The sequence below is a fragment of the Bufo bufo genome, chromosome 8 (genome assembly GCF_905171765.1).
Source record: "Bufo bufo chromosome 8, aBufBuf1.1, whole genome shotgun sequence".
Taxonomy (NCBI): domain Eukaryota; kingdom Metazoa; phylum Chordata; class Amphibia; order Anura; family Bufonidae; genus Bufo; species Bufo bufo.
The window spans coordinates 108,046,049-108,072,800 of record NC_053396.1 but is presented as its reverse complement, the minus strand read 5'-3'; the positions used below and the strand labels follow the sequence as shown (position 1 = coordinate 108,072,800).

Below are 26,752 nucleotides of genomic sequence, written 5' to 3'. Positions count from 1 at the left end.
ACTCCATGCACCCTCCAGCAGCTGTGGGATGCACTGCAGTCAGTATGGCTCCAGATACCTGTGACAACCTACCAGGACCTTTATGGAGTCACTCTTGATATTTACTGGTGGTCATAATGTGACTCTACTGTGTATGAGGGTCCATTCACACGTCCGAAAGTGTTTTGTGGTCCGCAAAACACTGACACCAGCCATGTGCGTTCCGCATTTTGCGGACCGCTCATGGCTGGCACTTTAATAGAAATGCCTTTTTTTGTCCGTGTCTGCAGACAAGAATAGGACATGTTCTATTTTTTGCGGAACGGAAGTGCGGATGCGGACAGCACACTGTGGGCTGTCCGCATCTTTTCCGGCCCCATGGAAAATGAATAGGTCCGGATCTGTTCCGCAATGTTGCGTAACGGATCCAGATCCATTTTGCGGATGTGTGAATGGACCCTTAGACTGATGGGAAGCAGCAAATGTGTATTGATGGAGACAATCAAAGCAAACTGGAAGTGAAAGAGTTAAAGACACTATAGTGTCTGCACAGAGAATTGGACTTCTCATTTATTGGCGGTGTATTATCTATAGTCATAATTCAGTGGCGGAGACTCTTCTTTGTTCTACCACAGCAGATGTCCTGCAGCCGGCGGTGTATCTGTTGAGTGACTTTGTAGAATATGACCATGAGGAAGTCTGTAACTTAGAACAAACAATGTCATTTCACACCACAATCTGAGATCCTTACATTCTCCCAAATCACCGCCCCATAACTTGTGACTACCATTGCTGTCTGATCAAAGTTCATGCAGGAAGAATTCACTTACGGTATTCTACAAAGTTTAACTTTTTATAACCACATAATAACCTAATGGCTAAAGAAAAAGTGCAACCTATAGAGAAAGGCAGATTCATCTCAAATAATGTCTGTTATTATCGGTATATATATCTTATTTTGAATCATAAAGTTACAGTTGTGCAAAAAATTACCCACATCCACAGTTGTGAACCACACGCCACTACAGAAAATATGTAACCGTAGCGGTATTTCATATTTCAGATCTGTGTTTTTTTCTGCTTTCTAGGCTGTTATTTGCAGATGCAGTCAGCCTCTGTCTGGCTTTAGTACTCGCTGTGTGGAGGATGAGAAGATGCTTGAGATAATCAGCAAAGCCAATCCTGGCAGCCCCTTCATGTATGTTGTAGACACAAGGCCCAAGGTATCACATGCAGAGATTGGGTCATGGTTGGGATGTACTCTCTTATCTTACCTCTTTTCTGCAAGATTAAATTCTAAATGTAAATTCATACCTGATCATTTGCACTACTTTGTTTTCTTTGTCCTTTGTTCTTACATTTTGACAAATATGTATACTGAATATATGCAAATAATTAGTATAACGCATGCAGTCCGGCAGGGACGCCCATCCCTTTTTTTCCTATGCACACCTTTAAAGAGTACGGTATATATAAGAAACTGTGTAATATATCTTTATCAGAAAGATTCTTCTTTCTCCTCTTACCAGGTTCCTCTTCTGCTCCTCCCTTCTTTTCACTAATTCTCAATTCAATGTTCAAATCCATCTTCAGTGAAGACGGGCTGCCTGCTCACTGAAGGATCAGATTACATAAAGGTCTATGGAGAGGGAAAAGGGAGGGGGTGCTTGAGATAGGCAGAGGTGAAACTGTCACAGAGACTGCTGCTGATTTGTAAGTCAATTACTATCTGAAAGGGGTTGACTCGCCTGCGACATTGGTGGCATATGCTAAAATATGCCAAAGCCAGCTGTCCTTGATTCATTTCTGTGGAAGTGCCGAAAACAGCCGAGTGGTGTGCTCAGCTTGGTTCGGTGTTTCTATAGAAATGAATGAAGAGTGCACTTTGCAAGCCTGGCCACCTCTCTATTCACTTCTATGGAACTGCTGGTAATTGCTCGGCTGTTTTCGGCACTTTCATAGCGGCTGCAATCCATTTCTCATGTGCGGTGCATTCTTCACTTTTGAAGTTCTGTTCTAGAGATAGGTGCGGGTACCTATCTGACACTGTTGGCATATCCTAGCGATATGCCACCAATGTCTCAGGTAAGGCAACCCATTTAATCTAAATTGCACAATACTGCTCTGTAGTGTGCTCCATTACTGCTTCTGAGGTTGTGCTTCAGAGGGTTAGGGAGCAAGATCCCCCTGTTTATCCATGTCCTGTGTATGGGCAAACATAAAACGCACCAGCTTGGAAAAAACTTACAATCAAAGACAGATTGCACAGGGGAAAACTGATTTTCGAGTATTCCCTGCCTTAAAAATATGTGCAGGACAAGCCCTTAAAGTGAGTGTCGGAGGCAGCAGAGAGATCAGGGAGAATTCATATGCAGGTAGTTTATTCTGGGACCCAGTATCTGAGTAGTGCCAGCGTTACTACTAGTGGATGATGTTTTTTTTTTTTTTTTTATATACATCCAATTTCTTTTTTTTATAGTAAAAATAAATTTAACCTTTTTAAAAAGAAATAAATGTGTTTTCACTCTGAAATAAAATATTAACATTTCAAATGAAAATAGTAGAATCACTCCCAGCTGTTGGCAGACTTGTGTTCTTGCCTACAGAAATCTGTTATTTTCTGTAGTATTTGCATATTTTCTATATAGGCAGTAGAATCGGGTGGTTCTGATAGTTTGCAGTTAGATGCCAGAAGAATCCATTGAGCACTATGCCGTGATCCCAGTGTTAAAGGGGTTCTATACTTTGTAATTACTTGCTCTTGTATAAATGAGCGTAGAAAGATGATGACCATTCACTGCTGTCCCCAAACCTGAGATCGCAGAGAGTGGCTTTGTTAGTTGCACATAGTTTGTGCATCTGCTGCAAGACCTTCCACTGAAGTCTGGGAACTGTCCTGTGTGGAAATAGCACATTTGTACACCTACCTCCAAGAGCTCCACCCTGGGACTGCAGGGTAGTATTACTGAAATATTGTGTAATGGACTTTCCATGACATAACTTTTACATTTTTCCCAACAGTTGAATGCCATGGCAAACCGAGCAGCAGGGAAGGGCTATGAAAATGAAGACCACTATCCCAACATCCACTTCCAGTTTATTGGAATTGAGAACATCCATGTTATGCGGGGAAGTCTGCAAAAGCTCTTAGAAGGTATGCCCATACATAAACAACACTTTGTCTGTCTAACCAACACGTGGCTTAGCACTAAATACCATATTTTTTGCTTTATAAGACACACCTGATCATAAGGCACACCTAGGTTTTAGAGGAGGGGGAAAATAAGAGAAAAAAAAGTTTTTTTGTTAGACCTCAGATCAGACCATCAAGCTTCATTACATTTCAGATTACACTCCCAGTCTTTATTAAACCTCAGCTCAGACAGCTCTTCCTGCACTCACCGCTCCCTGGTCTTCTGCCGACACTGCACGTCACACAGCATCAGATCATAGATGTGCACTATGTCCTGACCCTATACGCAGGGCCGAAGAGCTGCGAGTACAGCCAGGGCTAGCAGCACTACACTTACTCCTGCATACTAATTACCACTTCAATAATGAATGTGCTCATTAGTATTCCCTTTATAAAATATACTGTCATTTTCCCCACTTTTGGAGGGCGTCTTATAAAGTGCGTCTTAAGAAGCGCAAATTATGGTAAAAGTAACATATCAGTAGTCAAGTACACAAATAAGAGAGCTGTCTCGACATGAAGTTGCAAGCAACTACAAACTTCTTCTGCCACAGAGGAAGTGTAGCATTACACGGTGGTCTGGCCAGTATAGGGGTGTGCCAACCAGAACACCAGATGCTGTTTAAGGCTACTTTCACACTTGCGTTAGGAGCGGATCCGTCTGGTGTCTGCACAGACGGATCCGCTCCTATAATGCAAACGCTTGCATCCGTTCAGAACGGATCCGTTTGCATAACTGTTTATTTCAGATCTGATTTTTCACTTCGGAAAACTCAGATCCGACAGTATATTCTAAACACAGAAGCGTTCCCATGGTGATGGGGACGCTTCAAGTTAGAATATACTGAGAACTGTGTACATGACTGCTGCCTGGCAGCAGGGGGCAGACCCCCCCCCCCCTTCCTGTATTTAACTTATTGGTGGCCAGTGCGGCCCCCGCTCCCTCCCCAGTATTAATTGTAACCAGTGCGGCCCCCCTCCCTCTATATTCATCGGTGGCCAGTGCGGATTCCGAGTATTAAATATGACCAGTGCGGCCTCCCCCTCCCTCCCTACCCAGTATTAAATATGACCAGTGCGGCCTCCCCCTCCCTCCCTCCCAAGTATTAAATATGACCAGTGCAGCCTCCCCCTCCCTCTATATTCATTGGTGGCCCGGCCAGTGCGGATTCCAAGTATTGTGACCAGTGACTTGTGGCTCCCCCCCCCCCCCCCCCCCTAATTAAAATCACCCCCCCCCCCCCCATCATTGGTGGCAGCGGAGAGTACCGATCGGAGTCCCAGTTTAAATCGCTGGGGCTCCGATCGGTTACCATGGCAGCCAAGACGCTATTGCAGTCTTGGCTGCCATGGTTACTTAGCAACAAATAGCAGCATTATACTTACCTGAAGAGCTGCGATGTCTGTGTCCGGCCGGGAGCTCCTCCTACTGGTAAGTGAAAGGTCTGTGCGGCGCATTGCGACCTTTCACTTACCAGGGGGCAGTCATGTACACAGTTCTCAGTATATTCTAACTTGAAGCGTCCCCATCACCATGGGAACGCCTCTGTGTTAGAATATACTGTCGGATCTGAGTTTCACGATCTAACTCAAATCCGATGGTATATTCTAACATAGAGGCGTTCTCATGGTGATGGGGACGCTTCAAGTTAAAATATACCATCGGATTGGAGAAAACTCCGATCTGATGGTATATTAATAGGGACTCCTGACTCTACATTGAAAGTCAATGGGGGACGGATCCGTTTGAAATTGCACCATATTGTGTCAACGTCAAACGGATCCGTCCCCATTGACTTGCATTGTAAGTCTGGACGGATCCGTTTGGCTCCGCACGGCCAGGCGGACACGAAAACGCTGCAAGCTGCGTTCGGGTGTCCGCCTGCTGAGCGGAGCGTAGGCCAAACGGTGCCAAACTGATGCATTCTGAGCGGATCCGCATCCACTCAGAATGCATTGGGGCAGTACGGATCCGTTCGGGGCCGCTTGTAAGAGCCTTCAAACGGAACTCACAAGCGGAACCCCGAAAGCTAGTGTCAAAGTAGCCTTACTGAGAAACCTAAATTACATAATGTAGAGTTTTTGCATCCTGCTGAAAAATGGTAGGAGATTTTGATTAGGTGGGAATGAGTCTAAGTGGGGTCTGTATATTCTAGGGTAAATTGTTACTGTAGGATAGAAGTATTCTTCCTTTCGAAATTGACATTACAATCATATGTTAATGTTTTTGTGCCCGTGATGCCATACAGTCCGGACAGTGGGTTGACACTGCAATTATACACTTTGTAGCAGTAATTTGATAGTTGTACAAGTATAGAAGTAAGATTCTACTGCTGACCCTATAAGTTTGCTGTAAATAAAATCTAATGGAACTGCGATTCCTTAAAACTGCTGACAGTGCTATATACATGATGGGGAGAGCAGGTCAAGCATACCTAGATATATGGCCATGCAGATTGCACCACTGAGAAAGCGACTGAGAGCTCAAAACTGCTGACATACTGCCTTTAAAGAGAAGCTGCACTTTCCAAAAACTTTTTGGTGTGCCGTAGGAACATATTAAAGGTTTTGATTGCTGGACTGGCTCAATAGAAAGTCTTTGAGGCCGTCTTCAGTCCATCTTTATTAGCAAGGAGAGAGACAGCAGATCAGCTGAGCACTTCTAACTTCTCATATTAAAGGGGTTGGCCACCCTAAGTATCAAAAATCCAAAGTGCCCCAGACAATAGCCAAAACCATGAAGTATTTATATCATGTGACATGTGCTGGCTATATATCAGTGTACAGGGGGTCACGGATCTCTATATGCAGTGGGGAGGGGGTCACATATCACCATACACAGTGCAGGAAGGAGAGGACATTTATAGATGGTGAGACTAGTGACTGCTGCTGATATCACTGACCTCAGCCATACTGACAGCTCACAAAGGGTTAAAGCTCCTGAACTGTTGGTCTGGCTGTAATATCATGTCTGTGATAAAAACACAGAGCAGAGGGGCTATAAACAGGACAGACACTGGGATTGCTCACAGTTTGGGTTGCTCGCAGTGTTGAGCGAACCCAAACTGCAAAGTTCGGGTACCCAGACTTTTTCACTGAAGTTCGTGTTTGGGTTCGGTGTTCGGGTGATTTTTATTATTTTCCATTATAACATGGTTATAACGGAAAATAATAAAGTGAAGTTCGGGTCCCCATTGACCTCAATGGGGTCCGGGTTCGGGCTCAAGTAAGGGTCCCGAACTTCCACGGATTTGCTCATCCCTAATCCACAGCGCTTCCCTGGCTCTGCTACATTATCACATGTTGGCAGGATTCTCTCAGTACAGGGGAAACAGAGGGGGCAGAGCCTGCAGTCAGATCAGCCATCACAGCTTCCCCTCAGTCTCCTGCAAAAGTTTCTTTATTACAGCTTTTAACAAGTGTCCCTGCTAAGCCCCTCCAGTCCTGCACAGCCAGGAGGGCCAGTGACAGAAGCAAAAAGCACCTCTGATACAAGCAGGGTGCTTTCGGACCCAGACAACAGCACACTCCTTAAAGAGGACCTTTCACTAGTTTAAAAACTAAAAACAAACTATATCAGTGGGCAGAGCGGCGCCCAGGGGTCCTCCTGCACTTACTAGTATGTCTGGGTGCCGCTCCGTTCGCCCGGTATAGGCTCCGGTGTCTGTAGCTCCCTCTGTTGTACCTGGGACTCCCAGGCTATGAGCTGTGCGCTATGATTGGCCAACGCTGCAGCAAGGGACAACCCTAATACAAAAACTCCGCCCAGTACAACAGAGGGAGCTGCAGACACCGGAGCCTATACCGGGCGAACGGAGCGGCGCCCAGACATACTAGTAAGTGCAGGGGGACCCCTGGGCGCCGCTCTGCCCACTGATATAGTTTGTTTTTAGTTTTTAAACTAGTGAAAGGTCCTCTTTAAGGCATGGATGAGGTAGCTCCTCCATAGCAGGTGCAGGGATGGAGGAGGGAGGCAGCTGGAGAACAGGAGGTGGCCTGGCTGCCAATAGCAGGGAACCAGGCAGATCTGCTTAAGAAAATACAGTCACAACAATAGACAATCACAGTCTGCTTAAACTAATAACACAGAAAGAATTAAATGTTACCATCTTTTTATTGAACACACCATGTAAACATTCACAGTGCAGGTGGAAAAAGTATGTGAACCCCTAGACTAATGACATCTCCAAGAGCTAATTGGAGTGAGGTGTCAGCCAACTGGAGTCCAATCAATGAGATGAGATTGGAGGTGTTGGTTACAGCTGCCCTGCCCTATAAAAAAAAAAAAAAAAAAAACACCAGTTCTGGGTTTATTTTTCACAAGAGGCATTGCCTGATGTGAATGATGCCTTGCACAAAAGAGCTCTCAGAAGACCTACGATTAAGAATTGACTTGCATAAAGCTGGAAAGGGTTATAAAAGTATCTCCAAAAGCCTTGCTGTTCATCAGTCCACGGTAAGACAAATTGTCTATAAATGGAGAAAGTTCAGCACTGTTGCCACTCTCCCTAGGAGTGGCCGTTCTGTAAAGATGACTGCAAGAGCACAGCGCAGACTGCTCAATGAGGTGAAGAAGAATCCTAGAGTGTCAGCTAAAGACTTACAAAAGTCTCTGGCATATGTTAACATCCCTGTTAGCGAATGTACGATACGTAAAACACTAAACAAGAATGGATTTCATGGGAGGATACCACAGAGGAAGCCACTGCTGTCCAAAAAAAACATTGCTGCACGTTTACAGTTTACACAAGAGCACCTGGATGTTCCACAGCAGTACTGGCAAAATATTCTGTGGACAGATGAAACCAAAGTTGAGTTGTTTGGAAGAAACACACAACACTATGTGTGGAGAAAAAGAGGCACAGCACACCAACATCAAAACCTCATCCCAACTGTGAAGTATGGTGGTGGGGGCATCATTGTTTGGGGCTGCTTTGCTGCGTCAGGGCCTGGACGGTTTGCTATCAACGAAGGAAAAATGAATTCCCAGGTTTATCAAGACATTTTGCAGGAGAACTTAAGGCCATCTGTCCACCAGTTGAAGCTCAACAGAAGATGGGTGTTGCAACAGGACAACGACCCAAAGCATAGAAGTAAATCAACAACAGAATGGCTTAAACAGAAGAAAATACGCCTTCTGGAGTGGCCCAGTCAGAGTCCTGACCTCAACCCGATTGAGATGCTGTGGCATGACCTCAAGAAAGCGATTCACACCAGATATTTCAAGAATATTGCTGAACTGAAACAGTTCTGTAAAGAGGAATGGTCAAGAATTACTCCTGACCGTTGTGCACGTCTGATCTGCAACTACAGGAAACGTTTGGTTGAAGTTATTGCTGCCAAAAGAAGGTTCAACCAGTTATTAAATCCAAGGGTTCACATACTTTTTCCACCTGCGCTGTGAATGTTTACATGGTGTGTTCAATAAAAACATGGTAACATTTAATTCTTTGTGCGTTATTAGTTTAAGCAGACTGTGATTGTCTATTGTTGTGACTTAGATGAAGATCAGATCACATTTTATGACCAATTTGTGCAGAAATCCATATCATTCCAAAGGGTTCACATACTTTTTCTTGCAACTGTATATTAGTAAGGCTACATGCACACGACCGTGTGCCCCCAGTGGATGTATTGCGGCCTGCATACAGCGGGTCTGCAATACACGGGCATCGGCTGTGTGCATCATGGATCTGGGACCCATTCACTTGAATCGGTCCGCAATCACGGAGATGCGGAACGGAGGCATGGATCGGAACCCGACGGAAGCACTACGGAGTGCTTCCGTGGTGTTTGTGGCAGTGCCTCCGCACCGCAAAAAAGTAGCGTGTGCACAAATTTTTTGCGGTGCGGATCGTTGGATGCAGATCGCGGACCCCATTCAAGTGAATGGGTCCGCGATCCGCATGCAGCTGCCCCACGGTCTGTGCCTGTGCATTGCGGACCGCACGGAGCCCTTACTTTCATGTGCATGTAGCCTTAGGGTCCATTCGCACGTCCGCAAATGTTTTGTAGTCCACAAATTGCGGATCCGCAAAACACGGACACCGGCCATGTGCGTTCCGCATTTTGAGGACCGCTCATGGCTGGCACTTTAATAGAAATAATTTTTCTTGTCCGTGTCTGCGGACAAGAATAGGACATGTTCTATTTTTTTTTTGCAGAACGGAAGTGCTGTCCGTGTCTTTTCCGGCCCCATTGAAAATGAATAGGTCCGAATCCGGATCCATTTCGCGGACGTGTGAATGGACCATAAGTGTAATATCTCCCTATTTTTTTTATAGTTTTAATAAGTGCTAACAGAGTGGCCAACCCCTTTAACTATTGTCGGGGGTCTCAGCACTTTAACCCCCACTGATCTAAACCTTTAATATGTCACTATAAAATATCAAAAGGTTTTGGAAAGTGCAGATACTCTTTAGTGCAGGGGTCAGCGATGTTGTGAAACTACAACCCCCAGCATATACTCTGGCTCGGCTGGTCTTGTAACTACCATAGAAATGAATAGATCATTCTGGGAGTTGTAGTTTCAGAACAGCTGGAGGTTGCTGTCCCTGCTTTAGTACATTAACTTACAGTCAAACATAGCAGAATTCAGGAGAACATGTAAAGTGTCCGAAAACGAGTAAAATATGTAAACTAATCTACTTATCGCTCCATTCTTGAAATGGTGCTCCTTCGGAATACACTGGTAGAAGTATTTTATAGCAATTCATATATTTTTCTTTTTTTTTTTCTTTTTAAATAATTTAGCTTGTGAACTTAAAAACCCATCTATGAGTAACTTCCTTACAGTCGTGGAAAACTCTGGATGGCTGCGGCATATAAAAGCCGTAATGGATGCTTCAGTTTTTCTTGCAAAGGTACGTGAAGAGACTCTCTATCATATGTGTAAAATAATATAAAAATATTAGTTTTATGTTCACAGTATGTCCAAGTCAAACACAGAAATAATAAGCCTTTGTTCCTTTTTCACCCCTGTCATGATAGTGGTTGCTGTGGGAACACAGTTTTACTAATTGTTCACATTGTCAATTCCCCCCCTTCTCGTGTCTGGCTGCTTTCATTTGAACTGTTCTGATTTACTTATATTGCTGCTATAATGGCACGGTGTGGATCCCTTATCTCCTATTTCATGAAGAATAAAGCACACAAAATGGTTTCTAGCTGTTTCTAGTAATAGCAGAGCTTTGCACTGACTTGTCCAAGGAATACTACTAAAGCTCCGTCTCGCAGAAGGGTCTTGCAGTCTCACAGTTATTGACTTTCTACTTTCGGAGCTGCCACTCCATTCACTGTCTGTGACTGAAGGTAGCAGCACTGTGCATGTTCTATGCCCACTTCATACTTTGCACTGCATGACCGTATGGAGGGGCCTGGCAAACCCCTTTCTAATGATCATGGGGTCCCAGCGATCAAACCGTTATCACCTACCCTGTGCCCAACTGCAAGACTTCGGGGAACGTTGATGAAAATGGTTAACCTTACAACATACTCTAAGGCCGGACGCACACGAGCGAGTTTACTGCAAGAAACAGTGTGAGATCCCGTTCTGACCTCCGCTCCCCTCAAAACATTGTAATGATTTATACAACTGAGTTTCCCTGCGAGACCTGGAATCTATTGTATTACACTGACAGCATTATGGCAGTGTAATTCAGTAGATTCCAGGCCTTTCAGGGTCACACTGCCTTATAAATAATTATAATGCTATGCGATCCTGTCAGAGGAGCGGAGGTCAGAACGGGGCACAACTGCATATAGGGTTGAGCATTTCCTGCTTTTTGAGACCACGTTCTATTATCTACAGAACGGGGGGCCTCACTCCGACACACACGGAGTTTCTCGCCTTGAACTCGCTCGTGTCTGACTGGCCTAATGCTTTGCAGAGAATTGATCTTTTTCCATTATATCCACCTTGGAAATAATTTTGCTCAACCCCATATGATCAAACCTTCCAGATAATTGCTATTCCAGTTAAAATAATAATTTTTTTATTTTTTATTTTTTCAATCCTTCAACCTTGCATCTTCTTGTTGGCAGGCAGTTAGAGATGATAATGCCAGTGTCCTGGTTCACTGCTCAGACGGTTGGGATCGTACAGCACAAGTCTGCTCACTGGCGGGTATACTTCTAGATCCATTTTACAGGACTATTAAAGGATTCATGGTAAGGCCTCTCAATATTTTTCTTATTTGCTTTTGTATAATTTGTCAGTCTTGCGTCCATGTATGAGAATGTGTTCAGGCTCTGATTTTCTATATTTAACCGTATCAGTGCTGTAACTGGTTTAAAGGGGTATTCCCATCTTAGACAATGGGGTCATATCGCTAGGATATGCCCTCATTGTCTGATAGGTGCGGGTCCTACCTCTGGAACCCGCACCTACAAGGAGAATGGAGCGGAGAAAGTTGAGGAGGGCGCACTGCGCATACGCAGTCGGCTATTTCCGTCGGCCCTATAGAAATGAATAGGCACGGTGGCCGCACATGCGCGGTGCGCTCCCATTCACTTCAATGGGAGAGGCGGTGAGCTGCGCCTGGTGGTGGACGGGACCCCAGGAAACCCGGGGTCCTCCAGCCACAACTCTCCCCAGCTCCGTTCTCCTTGTAGGTGCGGGTCCCAGAGGTAGGACCCGCACATATCAGACAATGGGGGCATATCCTAGCGATATGCCCCCATTGTCTAAGATGGGATAACCTCTTTTAAGGGCTTTTCTGATTTGTAAAACACTTTGAAGTACATGCCAAAAATGGTGTCATTTTTAGGGGTCCTCTATAACTAGACAGTAGAATGAAGAATTGCCAATCACTAGTGTGCTGCTTTGATCTTTGACACTATATTCTGCTTTGTAACAGTTTTTGCTGACAAAAAGTCTTAAACGGGTTTTGTGAGATTTTATTTAACTGATGTATCACCCGGGACCCCTGCCAATTAGCTGATGGAGAAGGCAACAGTGCTTGCTGTAGCGCCGCTGCCTTCTCTCATCTTTCCCTAGGCCATGTGATGTCACGTTCATCTGTAACATAACCTAGGCTCAGCTCATCCCCATAGAAGTGAATGGGGCTGAGCTGTGATACAACAGCTGATCGGCTGATAGGACATTAATATCAGATTGCTGAAGGTCCAGCACCCCCCCCCCCCCCCCCACACTGATTAGCTGTCTGAGGGGGCTGCAGCACTCAGTGTGAGTGGAGAGATTCGGCCCTCCATGATCTGATATTGATCTAGTCTGAGGACAGCAGGAATTCCAGAAAATGTCTGATTTTATTCTTTTCTGATCTTGTGCAGAAAAGAATACATTTAGGCATGTATCTCAAATCTGTGGCCAACTTCCATTTACTGCCTCACATTTATATAGTTTATAAGCCTTCTTGGTTTATGTTGTTGCCATCCTCTTTTTCTAGTTTTTGACTTTTTACTACGTAGGAGAAAATGTAGATCCAGTAAAGATATGCACATTCTCTCCGCAGGTACTTATTGAAAAAGAATGGATTTCTCTAGGACACAAGTTTTCTCAAAGGTAGATGTTTAAAACAAGGACTTGTGGTATTCCTGACATTACTTAGGATGAGTGTTCGCTTTTATTCTGAAATGTTACTCTTACCACCAAAAATAATGTACTGTATAGATGACATGACCCCTGTATGGACGCTCATCCTTTCTATTGAGTTGTTCACCTGGAACTGTAATTTGGGAATGGAGAAAAACTAGGAATGGTCAATAGGAGGTAAAGTATGCATGGTGCCAGTATCTATACTTTGCTGTGTACAAGAGTTATAGTCTCATGAAGACAAAACCTATTCCTATGCCAAATTGGGGCATATGGACATAATGGTGGGTGACGGGGGGCACCCCAGACAGGAGAGCAGGTCTGTTAGAGTTACCCCTGTTCTGACAGACTTGAACCGTCCATCATGAGATGGGAGCGTCTCTCGGAATCCCCCTTTATGAGTCCAAAAGGAGTTTATAGATATTGTTAGTACATAAGCACTTTGTAAAATGGCAGACTAGATATACAGCTTATACATGCTCACTGTCTTCCCAACTGCAGATGTCATCATTTAGAGTTTGACCCAAAAGAAGTGTCTCCTGTGTTCACACAATTTTTGGAATGTGTGTGGCACCTTACAGAGCAGTTTCCTTGTGCCTTTGAATTCAGTGAAAAATATCTACTCGAAATTCATGATCATGTCTTCTCCTGCCAGTTTGGAAACTTCATTGGGAACTCTCAAAAAGAGAGGCAAGAACTTAAGTGAGTATCTGAAGGAACCGGCATGTGAGTTTCTTAAATGCTTCTGATAAAATTATAATTTTTTTTCAGCTCTTGTGGACTGGTTGAACTTTCATGAATAGTATGTTATAATCCAGTTGTCCATTTTACTTTTGGACTTTTTATTTTAGAAATGCACTAAATAATTCAGTGCAGCAGATCTTGCCTACGTGGGTGAAAATGTCTTCCTATTAGCGGGTTTGGCTTCTTCAGCTCTGTTGTTGCTAACAGATGCAGAAAATCCAGCATAAAGTCATGCGATCTGCGTTGTACTGTTATTGTTTGACTAGGGATTTTACTGAGCGGCTCAATGACTTTAACCTTGGCACTGTCATATAATTCCACCTTTCCAATGGGGATCGACTGATTATCGGAGTTACCGATATTATCGGCCGATATTCATGAATTTTAAAGTTATCGGCATCTAACCTTGCCGATATACCGATAACACCACGCAACAAAAAACTTTGTCTGCTACTGGGCAAAAAACATTTGTCCTATCCTAAATCAAGTGTGCGGATTACAAATCTACATCAAAGTTTGTGTAGTAAACCGTGTATGAAAATGTAATGGAATAACAAAATTTCAAAAAGTCTCGTTTTTCAGTTTAAAAGTCTTACTTGAGCAAGGCACAGTACTGTTAAAAGTGCTTCAGGCATCTGCTTTTGCCTTTGTGAACGGTCATATTTTCCTGTTGCAAAAACCAGCAGTAGTTCCCCATCATGTTGGGATTACAGCGGCCTTGATATCTGTTCTCCAGTGTAGAAATATCTTTATGGAACGGCTCTCCATGTTCGTCACTCACGTGTCCCAAATTGGGTGAGAAAAAGTCAAGATGGATATGTAAGAAATGCACTTTCAATGACATTTGGCAGCCAAGTTGTTCATATGCTGTACGCATGTTGTCTACTAATTCAGCATAGTTTGCAGCTCGTCTATTCCCAAGGAAGTTCTGCACTACTAGGACAAATGCATCCCAAGCTGCAAGACGCACTCGCTTCGTCAGATTCTTGCGCTGATCATAAGTAGTGTATTTGCCACTTATGTAGCAGAAATTGTCTGGATCGTTAACACATTTGCGTTTATCCATCTTAAGTTTCAAAACTGATAGCACTATAACAGATCACTTTATCAAAATCTGTCCAGCTTGCCTTATATACTTACTGCTGACATCAGCCTGAGTGCGTCCGAATAGGTCTGGACATGTCCATTGGAATACCTCCAATATAATGCATTAATATTATAACTGAATAGGCTCTGCATGTACTTAAAATCTAGACGTGTCAGGCAAATTCTGAGTTCATATTTGGAATTTGCAATCTCTCAGTAGCAAAATCATTGTTGCAGGGTGTAATGCGTCCAGCGCGCTATCACAGAAATGAGCGCGCTGCTGTCAGCGCGCTCATGTTCACTCCGCAATAGTGTTGAGCGAACTTGTGTTTTAAGTTCGGCGTCTAAAGTTCGGGTTCGGGTTATCGAAGAATCGCGTTATGGATTCTAAATTCCGTTACGGTCCGTGGTAGCGGAATCCATAATGCGATTCTTCGATAACCCGAACTTTAGATGCAGAACTTAAAACACAAGTTCGCTCAACACTTCTCAGCAGCATAGGAGAGGAGGAGTCACTCTCTCCCTCCCCCTGTGCCGCGGTGCCAATGAGGAGAGACTGAAGGAGGAAGGGCGGGCGCACTGTGCCACCAATGATAATTAACGTCTAATACAAATACAGGAGCCGGTGCCCAGCCTATATGACAGGAAGCTGCAATCAGCGGCAGTTAACCCCTCAGGTGCCGCACCTGAGGGGTTAACTGCTGCCGCTGATCACAGCTCCCTGTCAGAGGCAGGGTGCCGGCTATGTGATTCTGCACTGACACACCTGCCTCCTGTATAAAACATTAATTATAATTTGTGGCGCAGTACGCCCTCCCCAGTATTAAAACATTGGTGGCGCAGTGTGCCCCCCCCCTCTCCACCCTCCAGTATTAAATCATTGGTGGCGCAGTGTGCCCCCCCACCCTTCAGTATGAAAATCATTGGTGGCGCAGTGCTCCCCCCCCCAGTATTAGTCATTGGTGGCAGTGGCAGCTTCTGATCGGATTCCCAGCAGTGTAATCCTGGGGCTCCGATCGGTTACCATGGCAGCCAGGACACTACTGAAGCCCTGGCTGCCATGGTAATCTCCCTGCTGCAGTGTGCACTACGCACAGGGCAGCAGGGAGAGTGTGAAGTACTATTCACCCTAATAGAGCTCTATTAGGGTGAATAGGACAAGGGATTAAAAGATCCCAGGTTCTAGCCCCTAAGGGGGGAAATAGTTATTAAATAAAAAGTAAAAAAAAAAAACACCAAAATATTAAGTATAAATCACCACCTTTCCCAATTTTACATATATAAAATATATAAACATATCACATATTGCGACGTCCGAAAAGTCCAAACTATCAAAATATTTAAAAAAAATCTCCTATATGGTGAGCGCCGTAACAGACAAATATATATATATATATATATATATATATATATATATATATATATATATTTTTTTTTTTTTATGAAAATGCACAGAATATCGGTATAAGTTATCAGCTATCGGCCTGAAGTTCACAGGTTATTGGTATCTGCTCTAAAAAAATCTATATCGGTCGATCCCTACTTTCCAATTAGAATGTTAGAAGTTAAGTAAATTAGGCTTTGCTTTGCCTATTGGGTGAAGAAAAAAGGAGTGGGGGGACGACATTCCCCGATGTGAAGAGCATTGCTGTGACTATGGGGTGCAGTGGTATGAGGTTTTGACCAGCTGTGTCTGTGTTCACATTGTAGTGCATTTTTTCTGATTTTTGTATGTGTCAATGGTCTTTACAGTATGTTTCTGGTTCCCAACCTTTAGATGCTAGACCTTTTTATAAGATTTGTCTTGACCTTTATCATAAGTTATCATAGCACTACATATACATACTGTATTTGACAATCTAGGCCCGGCTCTTATATAGATTCTGAAATGTGAATGACTATATAGGATATATTGCTGTAAAATTAAACTGCTACCTATTTTCATATTTTCCAGGAATAAATTAGTGATTAACTATTCTCAGAATATAGGCCATCACTATTAGATCAGTGCGGATCCGACTCCCGGAACCCCGCCGATCAGCTGTTTGAAAAATACTGCGACCTCTTCCCAGTCCAGTCACGTTCATCAGTGCAGCTCAATTCGGTTCAAATTAATGAGCCTGAGCTGCAGTACCATGCACAACCACTTTACAGTGAACGGCGCTGTGCTTGGCTGTGTCCCTTTCAGACAGCTGATTAGTGGGGTGCCAGGAGTCTGATCCCCACAGATCTGATTTTAATGACCTATCCTGAGGGAAGGTCATCAGTATTGGACTCTAGAAACCCACTGTAAACCCCCTGTTTTGCATATTTTGTCTCCGTGTAATCCTTCTCCATTTATTTTTGCGCACTTTTATACTTACTGTATCTAAGCTTTAGAGTTTACAGTATGTGTAGTGTGTTTCTCACTTTCCAGTGTTTAAAGGGAATCTGTCACAATGATCTTGTATTATCTGCAGTAATACATGTCTAGCAGTGCACAGGAGTCCAGATCACTATTTTTTATGCTGCTACTGCCCCCTGTTGCCCCATTATGTGGACTGCTGTGCATGCGCACAGTTCTATTAGCACAGCAGTCCTGACAGTATATTTCATTGCAGCTTTCACTGCTGACAGCAGGGGAACAGGGGCAGCAGGAAAATAAAAAATGGTGATCTGGACTCTTTATGTGCAATACTACTCTTGTGTTCGTGCAGATAATAGTCCAAGATTGTGGTAACAGTTTCCCTTTCATTTGATTTTCCTTCCAACAGAATTTTTGAAAATACCCATTCATTGTGGCCATTTCTACTACAACGGAAGCAGGAGTTTGTGAACCCCCTGTATGTGTCCAGTGCATATAATACACTCCAGCCAAATACCTTCCCTTTCTGCCTTAAGTAAGTGAAACATCATGCTGACGGCTCTTGTTTGCTTTTCCGAGCTGCTCTTTACAGCAGACAAACATTCATTTTTATTTTAGTTGTTTCATCACTTTTTCCTTTCTATGTGGCTTATGTACATTTGTCTGGTTGTGTCTTACACTTTTAGTTCATGTCATACTTGACATGATGGGCTTTTTAAAGGGAACCTGTCACCAGGATTTTGTGTATAGAGCTGAGGACATGGGTGTCTAGATGGCCGCTAGCACATCCGCAATACCCAGCCCCATAGCTCTGTGTGCTTTTATTGTGTAAAAAAACAGATTTGATACATATGCAAATTAACCTGAGATGAGTCCAGTACGTGAGATGAGTCCAGCGTGAAGGAGCCCAGCACCGCTGCATCCTCAGAATCTCCTCCTTGCTCCCCGACGTCAGAAAGCTAGAGCGCCGTAATCTCGCGATGCGCGAGCTAGCGCATGCGCAGTTCGTTCCCTGAGGCTGATGCCAGCACAGGGAAGGAACACTATGACGACACTGCGCATGCTCTAGCTCGCGCATCGCGAGATTACGGCGCTCTAGCTTTCTGACGTCGGGGAGCAAGGAGGAGATTCTGAGGATGCGGCGGTGCTGGGCTCCTTCACGCTGGACTCATCTCGGGGACAGGACACATCTCAGGTTAATTTGCATATGTATCAAATCGTTTTTTTTACACAATAAAAGCACACAGAGCTATGGGGACTGGGTATTGCGGATGTGCTAGCGGCCATCTAGAAACCCATGTCCTCAGCTCTATACACGAAATCCCGGTGACAGGTTCCCTTTAAGTTGAGCCAGGAAGGCAAAAGTTGGTCAAATATCATGGGTATAAAACTTTCTGTAATCTAAAAATATAAAATAAAAGTAGAAATGTATGGTCTGGTGCATGCTGGATTTCATGGTATGAAAAGCATTTCCTGAGAACATCATCCCTCCCAGATCTACTGTACTGGTCTAATACATGAGCGGTCAGACTTCAACACACTGCTATACGTTTTATGCCAGATTACCCAGTGCCGCCATAATAGCCATAGCAGCCACAGTTACTGCACTTTCTCTACAGCCATTTCTTCTTAATTCATGATTGTGCCATTGGGAGTGCGCAAAATTCTAGCCCAGCTATTGGCACGGAGTCTCGCAAGTCACTATATGATTCATCAATGAGTTATTTTACTGACCAGGACATCAAATATGAGGTGGCCTAATTGGTAAACTAGTGACCTAGACTGCAATCTACTATTTGGTCTCCTCTAATCTAATACAGAATTTACTAAACATATTTTATCATTTGTCTTGATGTGCACAGCGATTTGACAACTTTGTGATTTTTTTTATTTTTTTTTCCCCATTATATCCTATCCTAACTTACAAGTAAGATTTTCTTTCTTTGTGGTTTATTCTTTTTTTTTTTTTTTTTTTTTTTATGTTTATCCAGGTTCTGGTGCGGTATGTACAATCGATTTGAAAAGGGAATGCACCCAAGGCAATCTGTCCTGGATCACCTCCTTGAATGTATGAACAGGAAGGCAACTTTGAAAACCAATGAAACTGATATGGAGGATGTAAGTTGATATATTTGGCTGAAATCCATATTTCTGTGTGTGTGTATGTATATATATATTATACATATATACACGGTCGCTACTATTTAACATTATTCTGTTCCAATCCAGAAGCTTCTCAAACAGAGCACCCTCCTCGAAGATACTTGCACCTTGAAGAAACACTTTGAAGATGTACCAGCAATGGAAGAACCGTCTGATGGGCTGATTCCAGAAGGGGCAGGAGAAGAATTTCCTGCCTATCTTTCCAATGGGTCTGTGTCAAATAGGGGGGGGTGTTTACAAAGGGAAATGAAAGAGGAACAGCATGGGACCAGTATCCATTACCGCCCCCACAGGGACTGGTCTGATATTAAGGTGTTACCTTCCAGTGACATAAGTGAAAATGGCAATATCATTGCACCGCAGCAACTACCATAAGGGATGGGAAGAACAAAATGTGCAAAGGGAAGAATGTAAGGACTAAAGCTCAGACACAGCGAGCCTTCACGATCCTGCAGGCGCCATGTATGCCATATACCAGAATCATCAGCATGTCATTGAAGATTTGACTGATTTGTCCTTAGTAATTTATCTACAGATGGTCAAAACAGTGGTCATTTGGGTACTAGGCTGGACTTGCAGAGTAGTGAATGGAAACCTCATATTCTTCAATAGATTTTTTTTTATATATCACCTGAATGTTCTGGTCAGTGTTTTAGGCAGATCTATTGCCAGATGGGTTAATATTACCCATAAAGTTGTAGGCCATTGGTATGTAAGTGCCAATATCTTTATACATCTGCTCTTGACTTTACCTTGAAACTGTTACATTTTCAGTATTTATCCAGGAAATGAAAGGACACGGCAGACTTTTCCCATTTGTAAGACGCACAATTAAAATACCTCTAATATCACCCCTTGCTTCTGGTAATACTCCATTAACTCATCTGATTGCACTTTTACCTGGCTCGAGTCAAACTTCCGGTGTTCAATCCAAGAGCACTTCTTGCGGAAATGTAAAGGTCAAAGCGTAACCATTCACTGTTTGTTAAATGCAGAAGGTATTAACTTGGGCAATAAAGGCCAAAAGCTGTTTAAACCTTAATATGCAAACGCTGAATCTTGTTGCCATGTATCGCGCCCAGAGATTTTGTAGATTTTTGTGATTTTTATGTTTGCACTCCATTTTGCATATTTACATGGATTTCATTAACCGAGCGCCTTCGACGGGGAAAGCTGTAAACTGTAAAGTTTTTATTTTTTTTCTAAACCACGACTGAATTTAGTACATATGAATGTTCTACAGATAATATATGATGCCCGTTATAGTTTATGTGGACTCGTGTGACTGTGTGTATGTGCAGTACATTGCTGTATGCTGCGAATCATCATTGTTACCTCTAACCATAGGAATTCCTGAAGCTTCATGACAATGTAGATCTGTGCAGAGTGAAGGTATGTTCCCTGCACACACTGGTAGTCATGGATATACAGATTTGTAGTTCTGCTCCTAGAGGCTCCAACTTTTATCGACTCTATGAGGACGATGAAATGATTGTAAGGAGATGACCGGTTAGGCTACTTTCACACTCGCGTTTGGTGCGGATCTGTCATGGATCTGCACAGACGGATCCGTTCAGAACGGATCAGTTTGTATTATCTTTAACATAGCCGAGACGGATCCTTCTTGAACACTGTTGAAAGTCAAAGGAGGACGGATCCGTTTTCTATTGTGCAGATCGTCCTCGTTGACTTAGGCTACTTGCACACTGCCGTTTCTGGGTCCGCCTGTGAGATCCGTTTCAGGGCTCTCGCAAGCGGCCCAAAACTGATCAGTTTAGCCCCAATGCATTCTGAATGGATAAGGATCCGTTCAGAATGCATCAGTTTGGCTCCGTTCCGCCTCCATTCCGCTCTGGAGGCGGACACCAAAACTCTGCTCCCCCATTGACTTTCAATGTAAGTCAGGACGGATCTGTTTGACTTACACTTAGACTTTTTTTTGACAGAGTAATGCAGACTGATCCGTTCTGAATGGATACCAGCGTTTGCATTATGGGTGCGGATCCGTCTGTGCAGATACCAGACAGATCCGCACCTAAACGCAGGTGTGAAAGTAGCCTTACATTGTGTGCCAGGACGGATCGGTTTGGCTCAGTTTCGCCAGCGTTTTGGTGTCCGCCTCCAAAGCGGAATGGAGACTGAACTGATGCATTCTGTGCGGATCCTTTTCCATTCAGAATGCATTAGGGCAAAACTGATCCGTTTTGGACCGCTTGTGAGAGCCCTGATCGGATCTCAGAAACGGAAAGCCAAAACGCTAGTGTGAAAGTAGCCTTACTAGAGGGAACCCCATTGTTTTATATCTGTAGTAGTTTGCATGTATGGCCCGCCATCCGGGAATTTGGGGATTTTGCCATGAAAACTAAAGGTAAAAATACGGTAGTCTATTTCGAAATAGATCAGATGTTGCTTTTTGCTAAAATTCTTCTGACCTATCATTTAAACACGTTTGAAGATTGTATTGGTGAGGCTCTCACTGATCACTAGAATGAGGGAGCTATGGTGGCCTGATTCTTTCAGCTTCACTTTGGAGTAACACTTATGCCATTATAGTCTATGACAGGCATGGTCAACCTGAGGCTCTCCAGCTGTTGCAAAACTACAACTCCCAGCATGCCTAGACTGCCTACAGCTATCAGCCTACATTAGGGCATGGTGGGAGTTGTAGTCTTACAACAGCTGGAGAGCCGCAGGTTGGCCATCCCTGGTCTATGACCTCAAAGTCACTCCTGAGAACACTGCCGCTTTAAAGATCAGTGACCGTCTCAGACCAGGACCTTCATCAAGTTTTGACTTTCAGTCATTTTACCTGTACTTTGATTCCCATTATCACATGTGGAAAGTGAGGCAAAAGAAGCCGCCAGACACCCCTGGGATTACTTATCCAAAGTGCCATTGAGTTTGTATACTAATAGTGTGTGCGGAGAATGGGTGTGGGTGCATCTGTTACCAGTTTAATAGCACTGACTATATTACACATGCATGCTATTCTGTTTTCATGGTTCTGCTGTAACAGCCTGTAAATGTAACAATGTGATCTGCAGGCTCTAGTTCTCCACCTGTTGAGATCACAACTCCCAGCATGCTCTGGCAACAACAAGCAGCTATTTGCCCCGTTCCACAGGCTGCTGGGTGTTGTAGTTGCACAGCAGCTGGAGAGCCAAAGGTTGCAGACCGCAGAAGAATAGTACTTGTTCATTATCACCTAAGTAATGTCTATTGATGCAATGACTGTCCTAAACCTGGAGATGTAGATTTTATATGTGATTATTATAGTGGCCTTCAATAAATGTAAAGCATGTAATGCATTTGGATGAATTGTTTCCTTTTACAAGGTTTGGATTTCACACTGAAATGTCAAACATAACCAAAAGCGGTTTCATATTTGACAGCACTGAATGTCTACATGTAACCAGAATATTCTGAAAGACGTATCCGATAGGTATAGAAATGTTATAACTATCCCACAAACGGTATCCTGAAATGGGTTCTCTGGGAATTAGAAAGAAGTGCATTCTATGACTTCTGGAGATTATGAGGACCACCCTGTGTGAAGGCGTCTACAGTGAAAGCATACATAGGGTGCAAGGGAACTGGAAAACCTGATCTTACCAGAGAAATATTGGAGGTTTCACTTTTTTGTAATTGCTTTTCATTAAAAATGTTCAACTGTTTGTCTTCTGCAGTCAGCATGTCCATACGCAGCGGGCTTCTCAGCCCTTTTTTCCTTTTCATAGTTTGGGGGGTACTATCTCTCCTTGGGTAGAGAGCGCCTCAGTCGGCATGAGTAGACCTATAGGCCATACATGCTCCTCTGGAATTCTGGGAGGGAATGGATGCAAATGAGCTCTTAACAAGCTCCGCCTCTAATGCCACCAGATGTAAGGCAGCTATCCTACAAGTCAATGTTCAGCTCTTAAAATAAGCCTCGAGACATGACTTGGATATTAAATAAGCCAGCACCTCATCTGCAGACAGCTGTTTCGGGGTGATTGCCCCTCATCAGTGCAGAGCAGAGAGTACTGGCTTAACTAGGTGAGAGGCCTGTGTCCGGGTGAGGGGGAACCTAACTCTCCTTAGAGAGAGAGCACCTTAATCTGTGTGAGGAGACTTAGGCCCCATTCACACGTCCGCAATTTAGTTCCGCACTTTGCGGAACGGAATTGCGGACCCATTTATTTCTATGGGTCCACAATTTCATTCCCGAAAAAAAAAAATAGAACATGTCCTATTCTTGTCCCCAATTGCGGACAAGAATAGGCATATTCTATTAGTGGCGGCGATGTGCAGTACGCAAAATGCGGAAGGCACATTGCCGGTGTCCGTGTTTTGCGGATCTGCAAAACATGCTACGGACGTGTGAATGGAGCCTTATAGGCCATACATGCGCCTCTGGAATTCTGGGAGGGAATGGATGCAAATGAGATCTTAACAAGCTCTGCCTGTAATGCCACCAGATGTAAGGCAGCTCTCCTAGAAGTCAGGCATGCTCAACCTGTGGCCCTCCAGCTGTTGTAAAATTACAACTATAGTAGTGGCGCTGCTTCTGGGAAACATTGTAATATCATACAGCCCTTTTATACCAATTTCAGCCAGAATTGGTCTGTTGCAGAAACATCACTGCTGGAAATTGCGACGCACAAATGTTTTAACTACAGATCTCTCTTGTCTCTGAGGATAACATGCAACCATCCATATAGGCCTCTTGTTACTTCTCTATGCCCACTAAGGAGCGTTTGCAGAAGTGGACCCCTTAGCAGGGCAGAAGGCACGATGCACTACTTTGCCAAACTCAATCATAGCAAAGCATTAAGGGGTTAATTGCCACATTGTATAAATACATATTGGCCGGACTACTCTACAGTACTGCTTAGGCTACTTTCACACTCGCGTTTGATGCGGATCCGTCTTGTATCTGCACAGACTGATCCGCACCAATAATGCAAACGCTTGTATCCGTTCATAACGGATCTGTTTGCATTATTCATAAAAAGAAAAAAAAGGATCCGTCTTGACTTACATTGAAAGTCAATTGGGGACGGATCCGTTTTCAATTGCACCATATTGTCAGTGAAAAACAGATCCATCCCCATTGACTTACATTGTAAGTCAGGACGGATAGGTTAGGCTCCGAATAGTCAGACGGTCACTAAAACGCTGCAAGCTGCATTTTAGTGACCGTCTAAAAAACGCAACGGAGACCAAACACAGCCAAACTGATGCATTCTGAACAGATCCTTATCCATTCAGAATGCATTGGGGCTTAACTGATCCGTTTGGGGCCGCTTGTGAGAGCCCTGAAACTGATCTCACAAGCGGACCCAGAAACGCCAGTGTGAAAGCAGCCTAAGAGTATATCAAGGAAGGGACAGTAATACAATGAAGTTCAGGTCCATTAAGTAAGTTTTCAACAGTTTTTATAACTAAAACCCAATGTTAGATATCGGTGCCCTGTGCTTGTTATGCAAATGATATTGAGTCAATAAAAAGAAAGTGAATCTGTTGTCTTGGTGCGTGTCCTATCTCTAGTAGATTAGAGGTTTTCAAAATCCTAAAAGCTGATCCTAGATAAATGTTTGCTGCTTTGATTTCTATACATGAAGTTTGTCTGCTGTAAATCTATTGTGCTGGACGTCTGTATATCAGTTGCACTGTTCTGATCCTAAATGCATTCAGTCTGAACATTACCATTGTCTGTCTTTCTTAACAAAAATACATTTTTGGCACTTTTAAAAATAAACTCGTGATTTACTAAAATGTCTCCAGTGTTAGATCTGTCAATAGTTTATATACCCTAAAGGGGTCTTTACACTGCCCGAACATCAGGCAGATCATCGCCAGCAATCATTTGTAGGAATGCTCGTTAGCGATGATCTGCCGGTGTAAAGGTGCCGCCGAATACCCGATGAATTGGATCTTTCATGCCGTCACCTAAATCATCGTTCGCCAGCAGCAGATCGTGCTAAACAGCATTCTTCTGCCGGCAACAATGATTATGTATGGGGACGAGCGATGGCGTTAGTGATCACTGCTCCCCATATTGTGGAGGAGATCGCTGCATATAAATGTACCAGTCTCCTTTACTGACAAGCAGGCGAGAAGGAACACTGTCAGACGTGCTACATGCAAGGAAGTCCGCTTCATTCTGTTAAAAGGTACAGTAATTGTTGACAGTTATAGAACAACAGACTGGCAAATTGGGAGCTAGTAATGCAAACCTCTAGCTACTGCTCCATTCTACAGGGTGGGCCATTTATATGGATACACCTTAATAAAATGGGAATGGTTGGTGATATTAACTTCCTGTTTGTGGCACATTAGTATATGTGAGGGGGGAAACTTTTCAAGATGGGTGGTGACCATGGTGGCCATTTTGAATCCAACTTTTGTTTTTTCAATAGGAAGAGGGTCATGTGACACATCAAACTTATTGGGAATTTCACAAGAAAAACAATGGTGTGCTTGGTTTTAACGTAACTTTATTCTTTCATGAGTTATTTACAAGTTTCTGACCAGTTATAAAATGTGTTCAATGTGCTGCCCATTGTGTTGGATTGTCAATGCAACCCTCTTCTCCCACTCTTCACACACTGATAGCAATACCGCAGGAGAAATGCTAGCACAGGCTTCCAGTATCCATAGTTTCAGGTGCTGCACATCTCGTATCTTCACAGCATAGACAATTGCCTTCAGATGACCCCAAAGATAAAAGTATAAGGGGGGTTAGATCGGGAGACCTTGGGGGCCATTCAACTGGCCCACGACGACCAATCCACTTTCCAGGAAACTGTTTATCTAGGAATGCTCGGACCGGACACCCATAATGTGGTGGGGCACCATCTTGCTGGAAAAACGCAGGGAACGTGCCAGCTTCAGTGCATAAAGAGGGAAACACATCATCATGTAGCAATTTCGCATATCCAGTGGCCTTGAGGTTTCCATTGATGAAGAATGGCCCCACTATCTTTGTACCCCATATACCACACCGTACCATCAATTTTTTTGTTCCAACAGTCTTGGAGGGATCTATCCAATGTGGGTTAGTGTCAGACCAATTGCGGTGGTTTTGTTTGTTAACTTCACCAGTCACATAAAAGTTTGCCTCATCACTGAACAAAATCTTCTGCGTAAACTGAGGGTCCTGTTCCAATTTTTGTTTTGCCCATTCTACAAATTCAGTGCGCCGATCTGGGTCATCCTCGTTGAGATGCTGCAGTAGTTGGAGTTTGTAAGGGTGCCATTTGTGAGTAGCTAATATCCACCGAAGGGATGTTCGACTAATGCCACTCTCCAGTGATATGTGGCGAGTGCTACACTGTGGGCTCTTGCTGAATGAAGCTAGGACAGCCACTGATGTTTCTTCATTAGAGACAGATTTCATGCGTCCACATTTTGGCAAATCCAACACTGAACCAGTTTCACGAAACTTAGCAAGCAGTTTGCTAACTGTAGCATGGGAGATGGGTGGTCTCGTAGGCGTTCACCAGACATCAACACAATTTCTATCCGCTCCTCACGTGTAAACCTCGGCGACATGTCAATGGCTGTAAACAAAGAGAAACTTGTAAATAACTCATGAAAGAATAAAGTTACGTTAAAACCAAGTACACTATTGTTTTTCGTATGAAATTCCCAATAAGTTTGATGTGTCACATGACCCTCTTCCTATTCAAAATGGCCGCCATGGTCA

General features: G+C 43.7%; 1 protein-coding gene across 1 annotated transcript in view; it reads left to right on the top strand.

Annotated features, from left to right (window-relative positions):
- Positions 1–20,634, top strand: part of MTMR8 (myotubularin related protein 8) — a 32,730-nt gene extending 12,096 nt beyond the window's left edge. The window contains exons 6-14 of the mRNA XM_040406486.1: positions 1,068–1,202; positions 3,001–3,133; positions 9,926–10,035; positions 11,216–11,341; positions 12,646–12,695; positions 13,227–13,427; positions 17,309–17,434; positions 18,891–19,017; positions 19,129–20,634. Coding sequence (XP_040262420.1) covers positions 1,068–1,202; positions 3,001–3,133; positions 9,926–10,035; positions 11,216–11,341; positions 12,646–12,695; positions 13,227–13,427; positions 17,309–17,434; positions 18,891–19,017; positions 19,129–19,437 — 1,317 coding nt within the window. The 3' untranslated portion in view covers positions 19,438–20,634. The remainder of the gene's footprint in view (positions 1–1,067; positions 1,203–3,000; positions 3,134–9,925; positions 10,036–11,215; positions 11,342–12,645; positions 12,696–13,226; positions 13,428–17,308; positions 17,435–18,890; positions 19,018–19,128) is intronic.
- Positions 20,635–26,752: the final 6,118 nt, after the last annotated feature.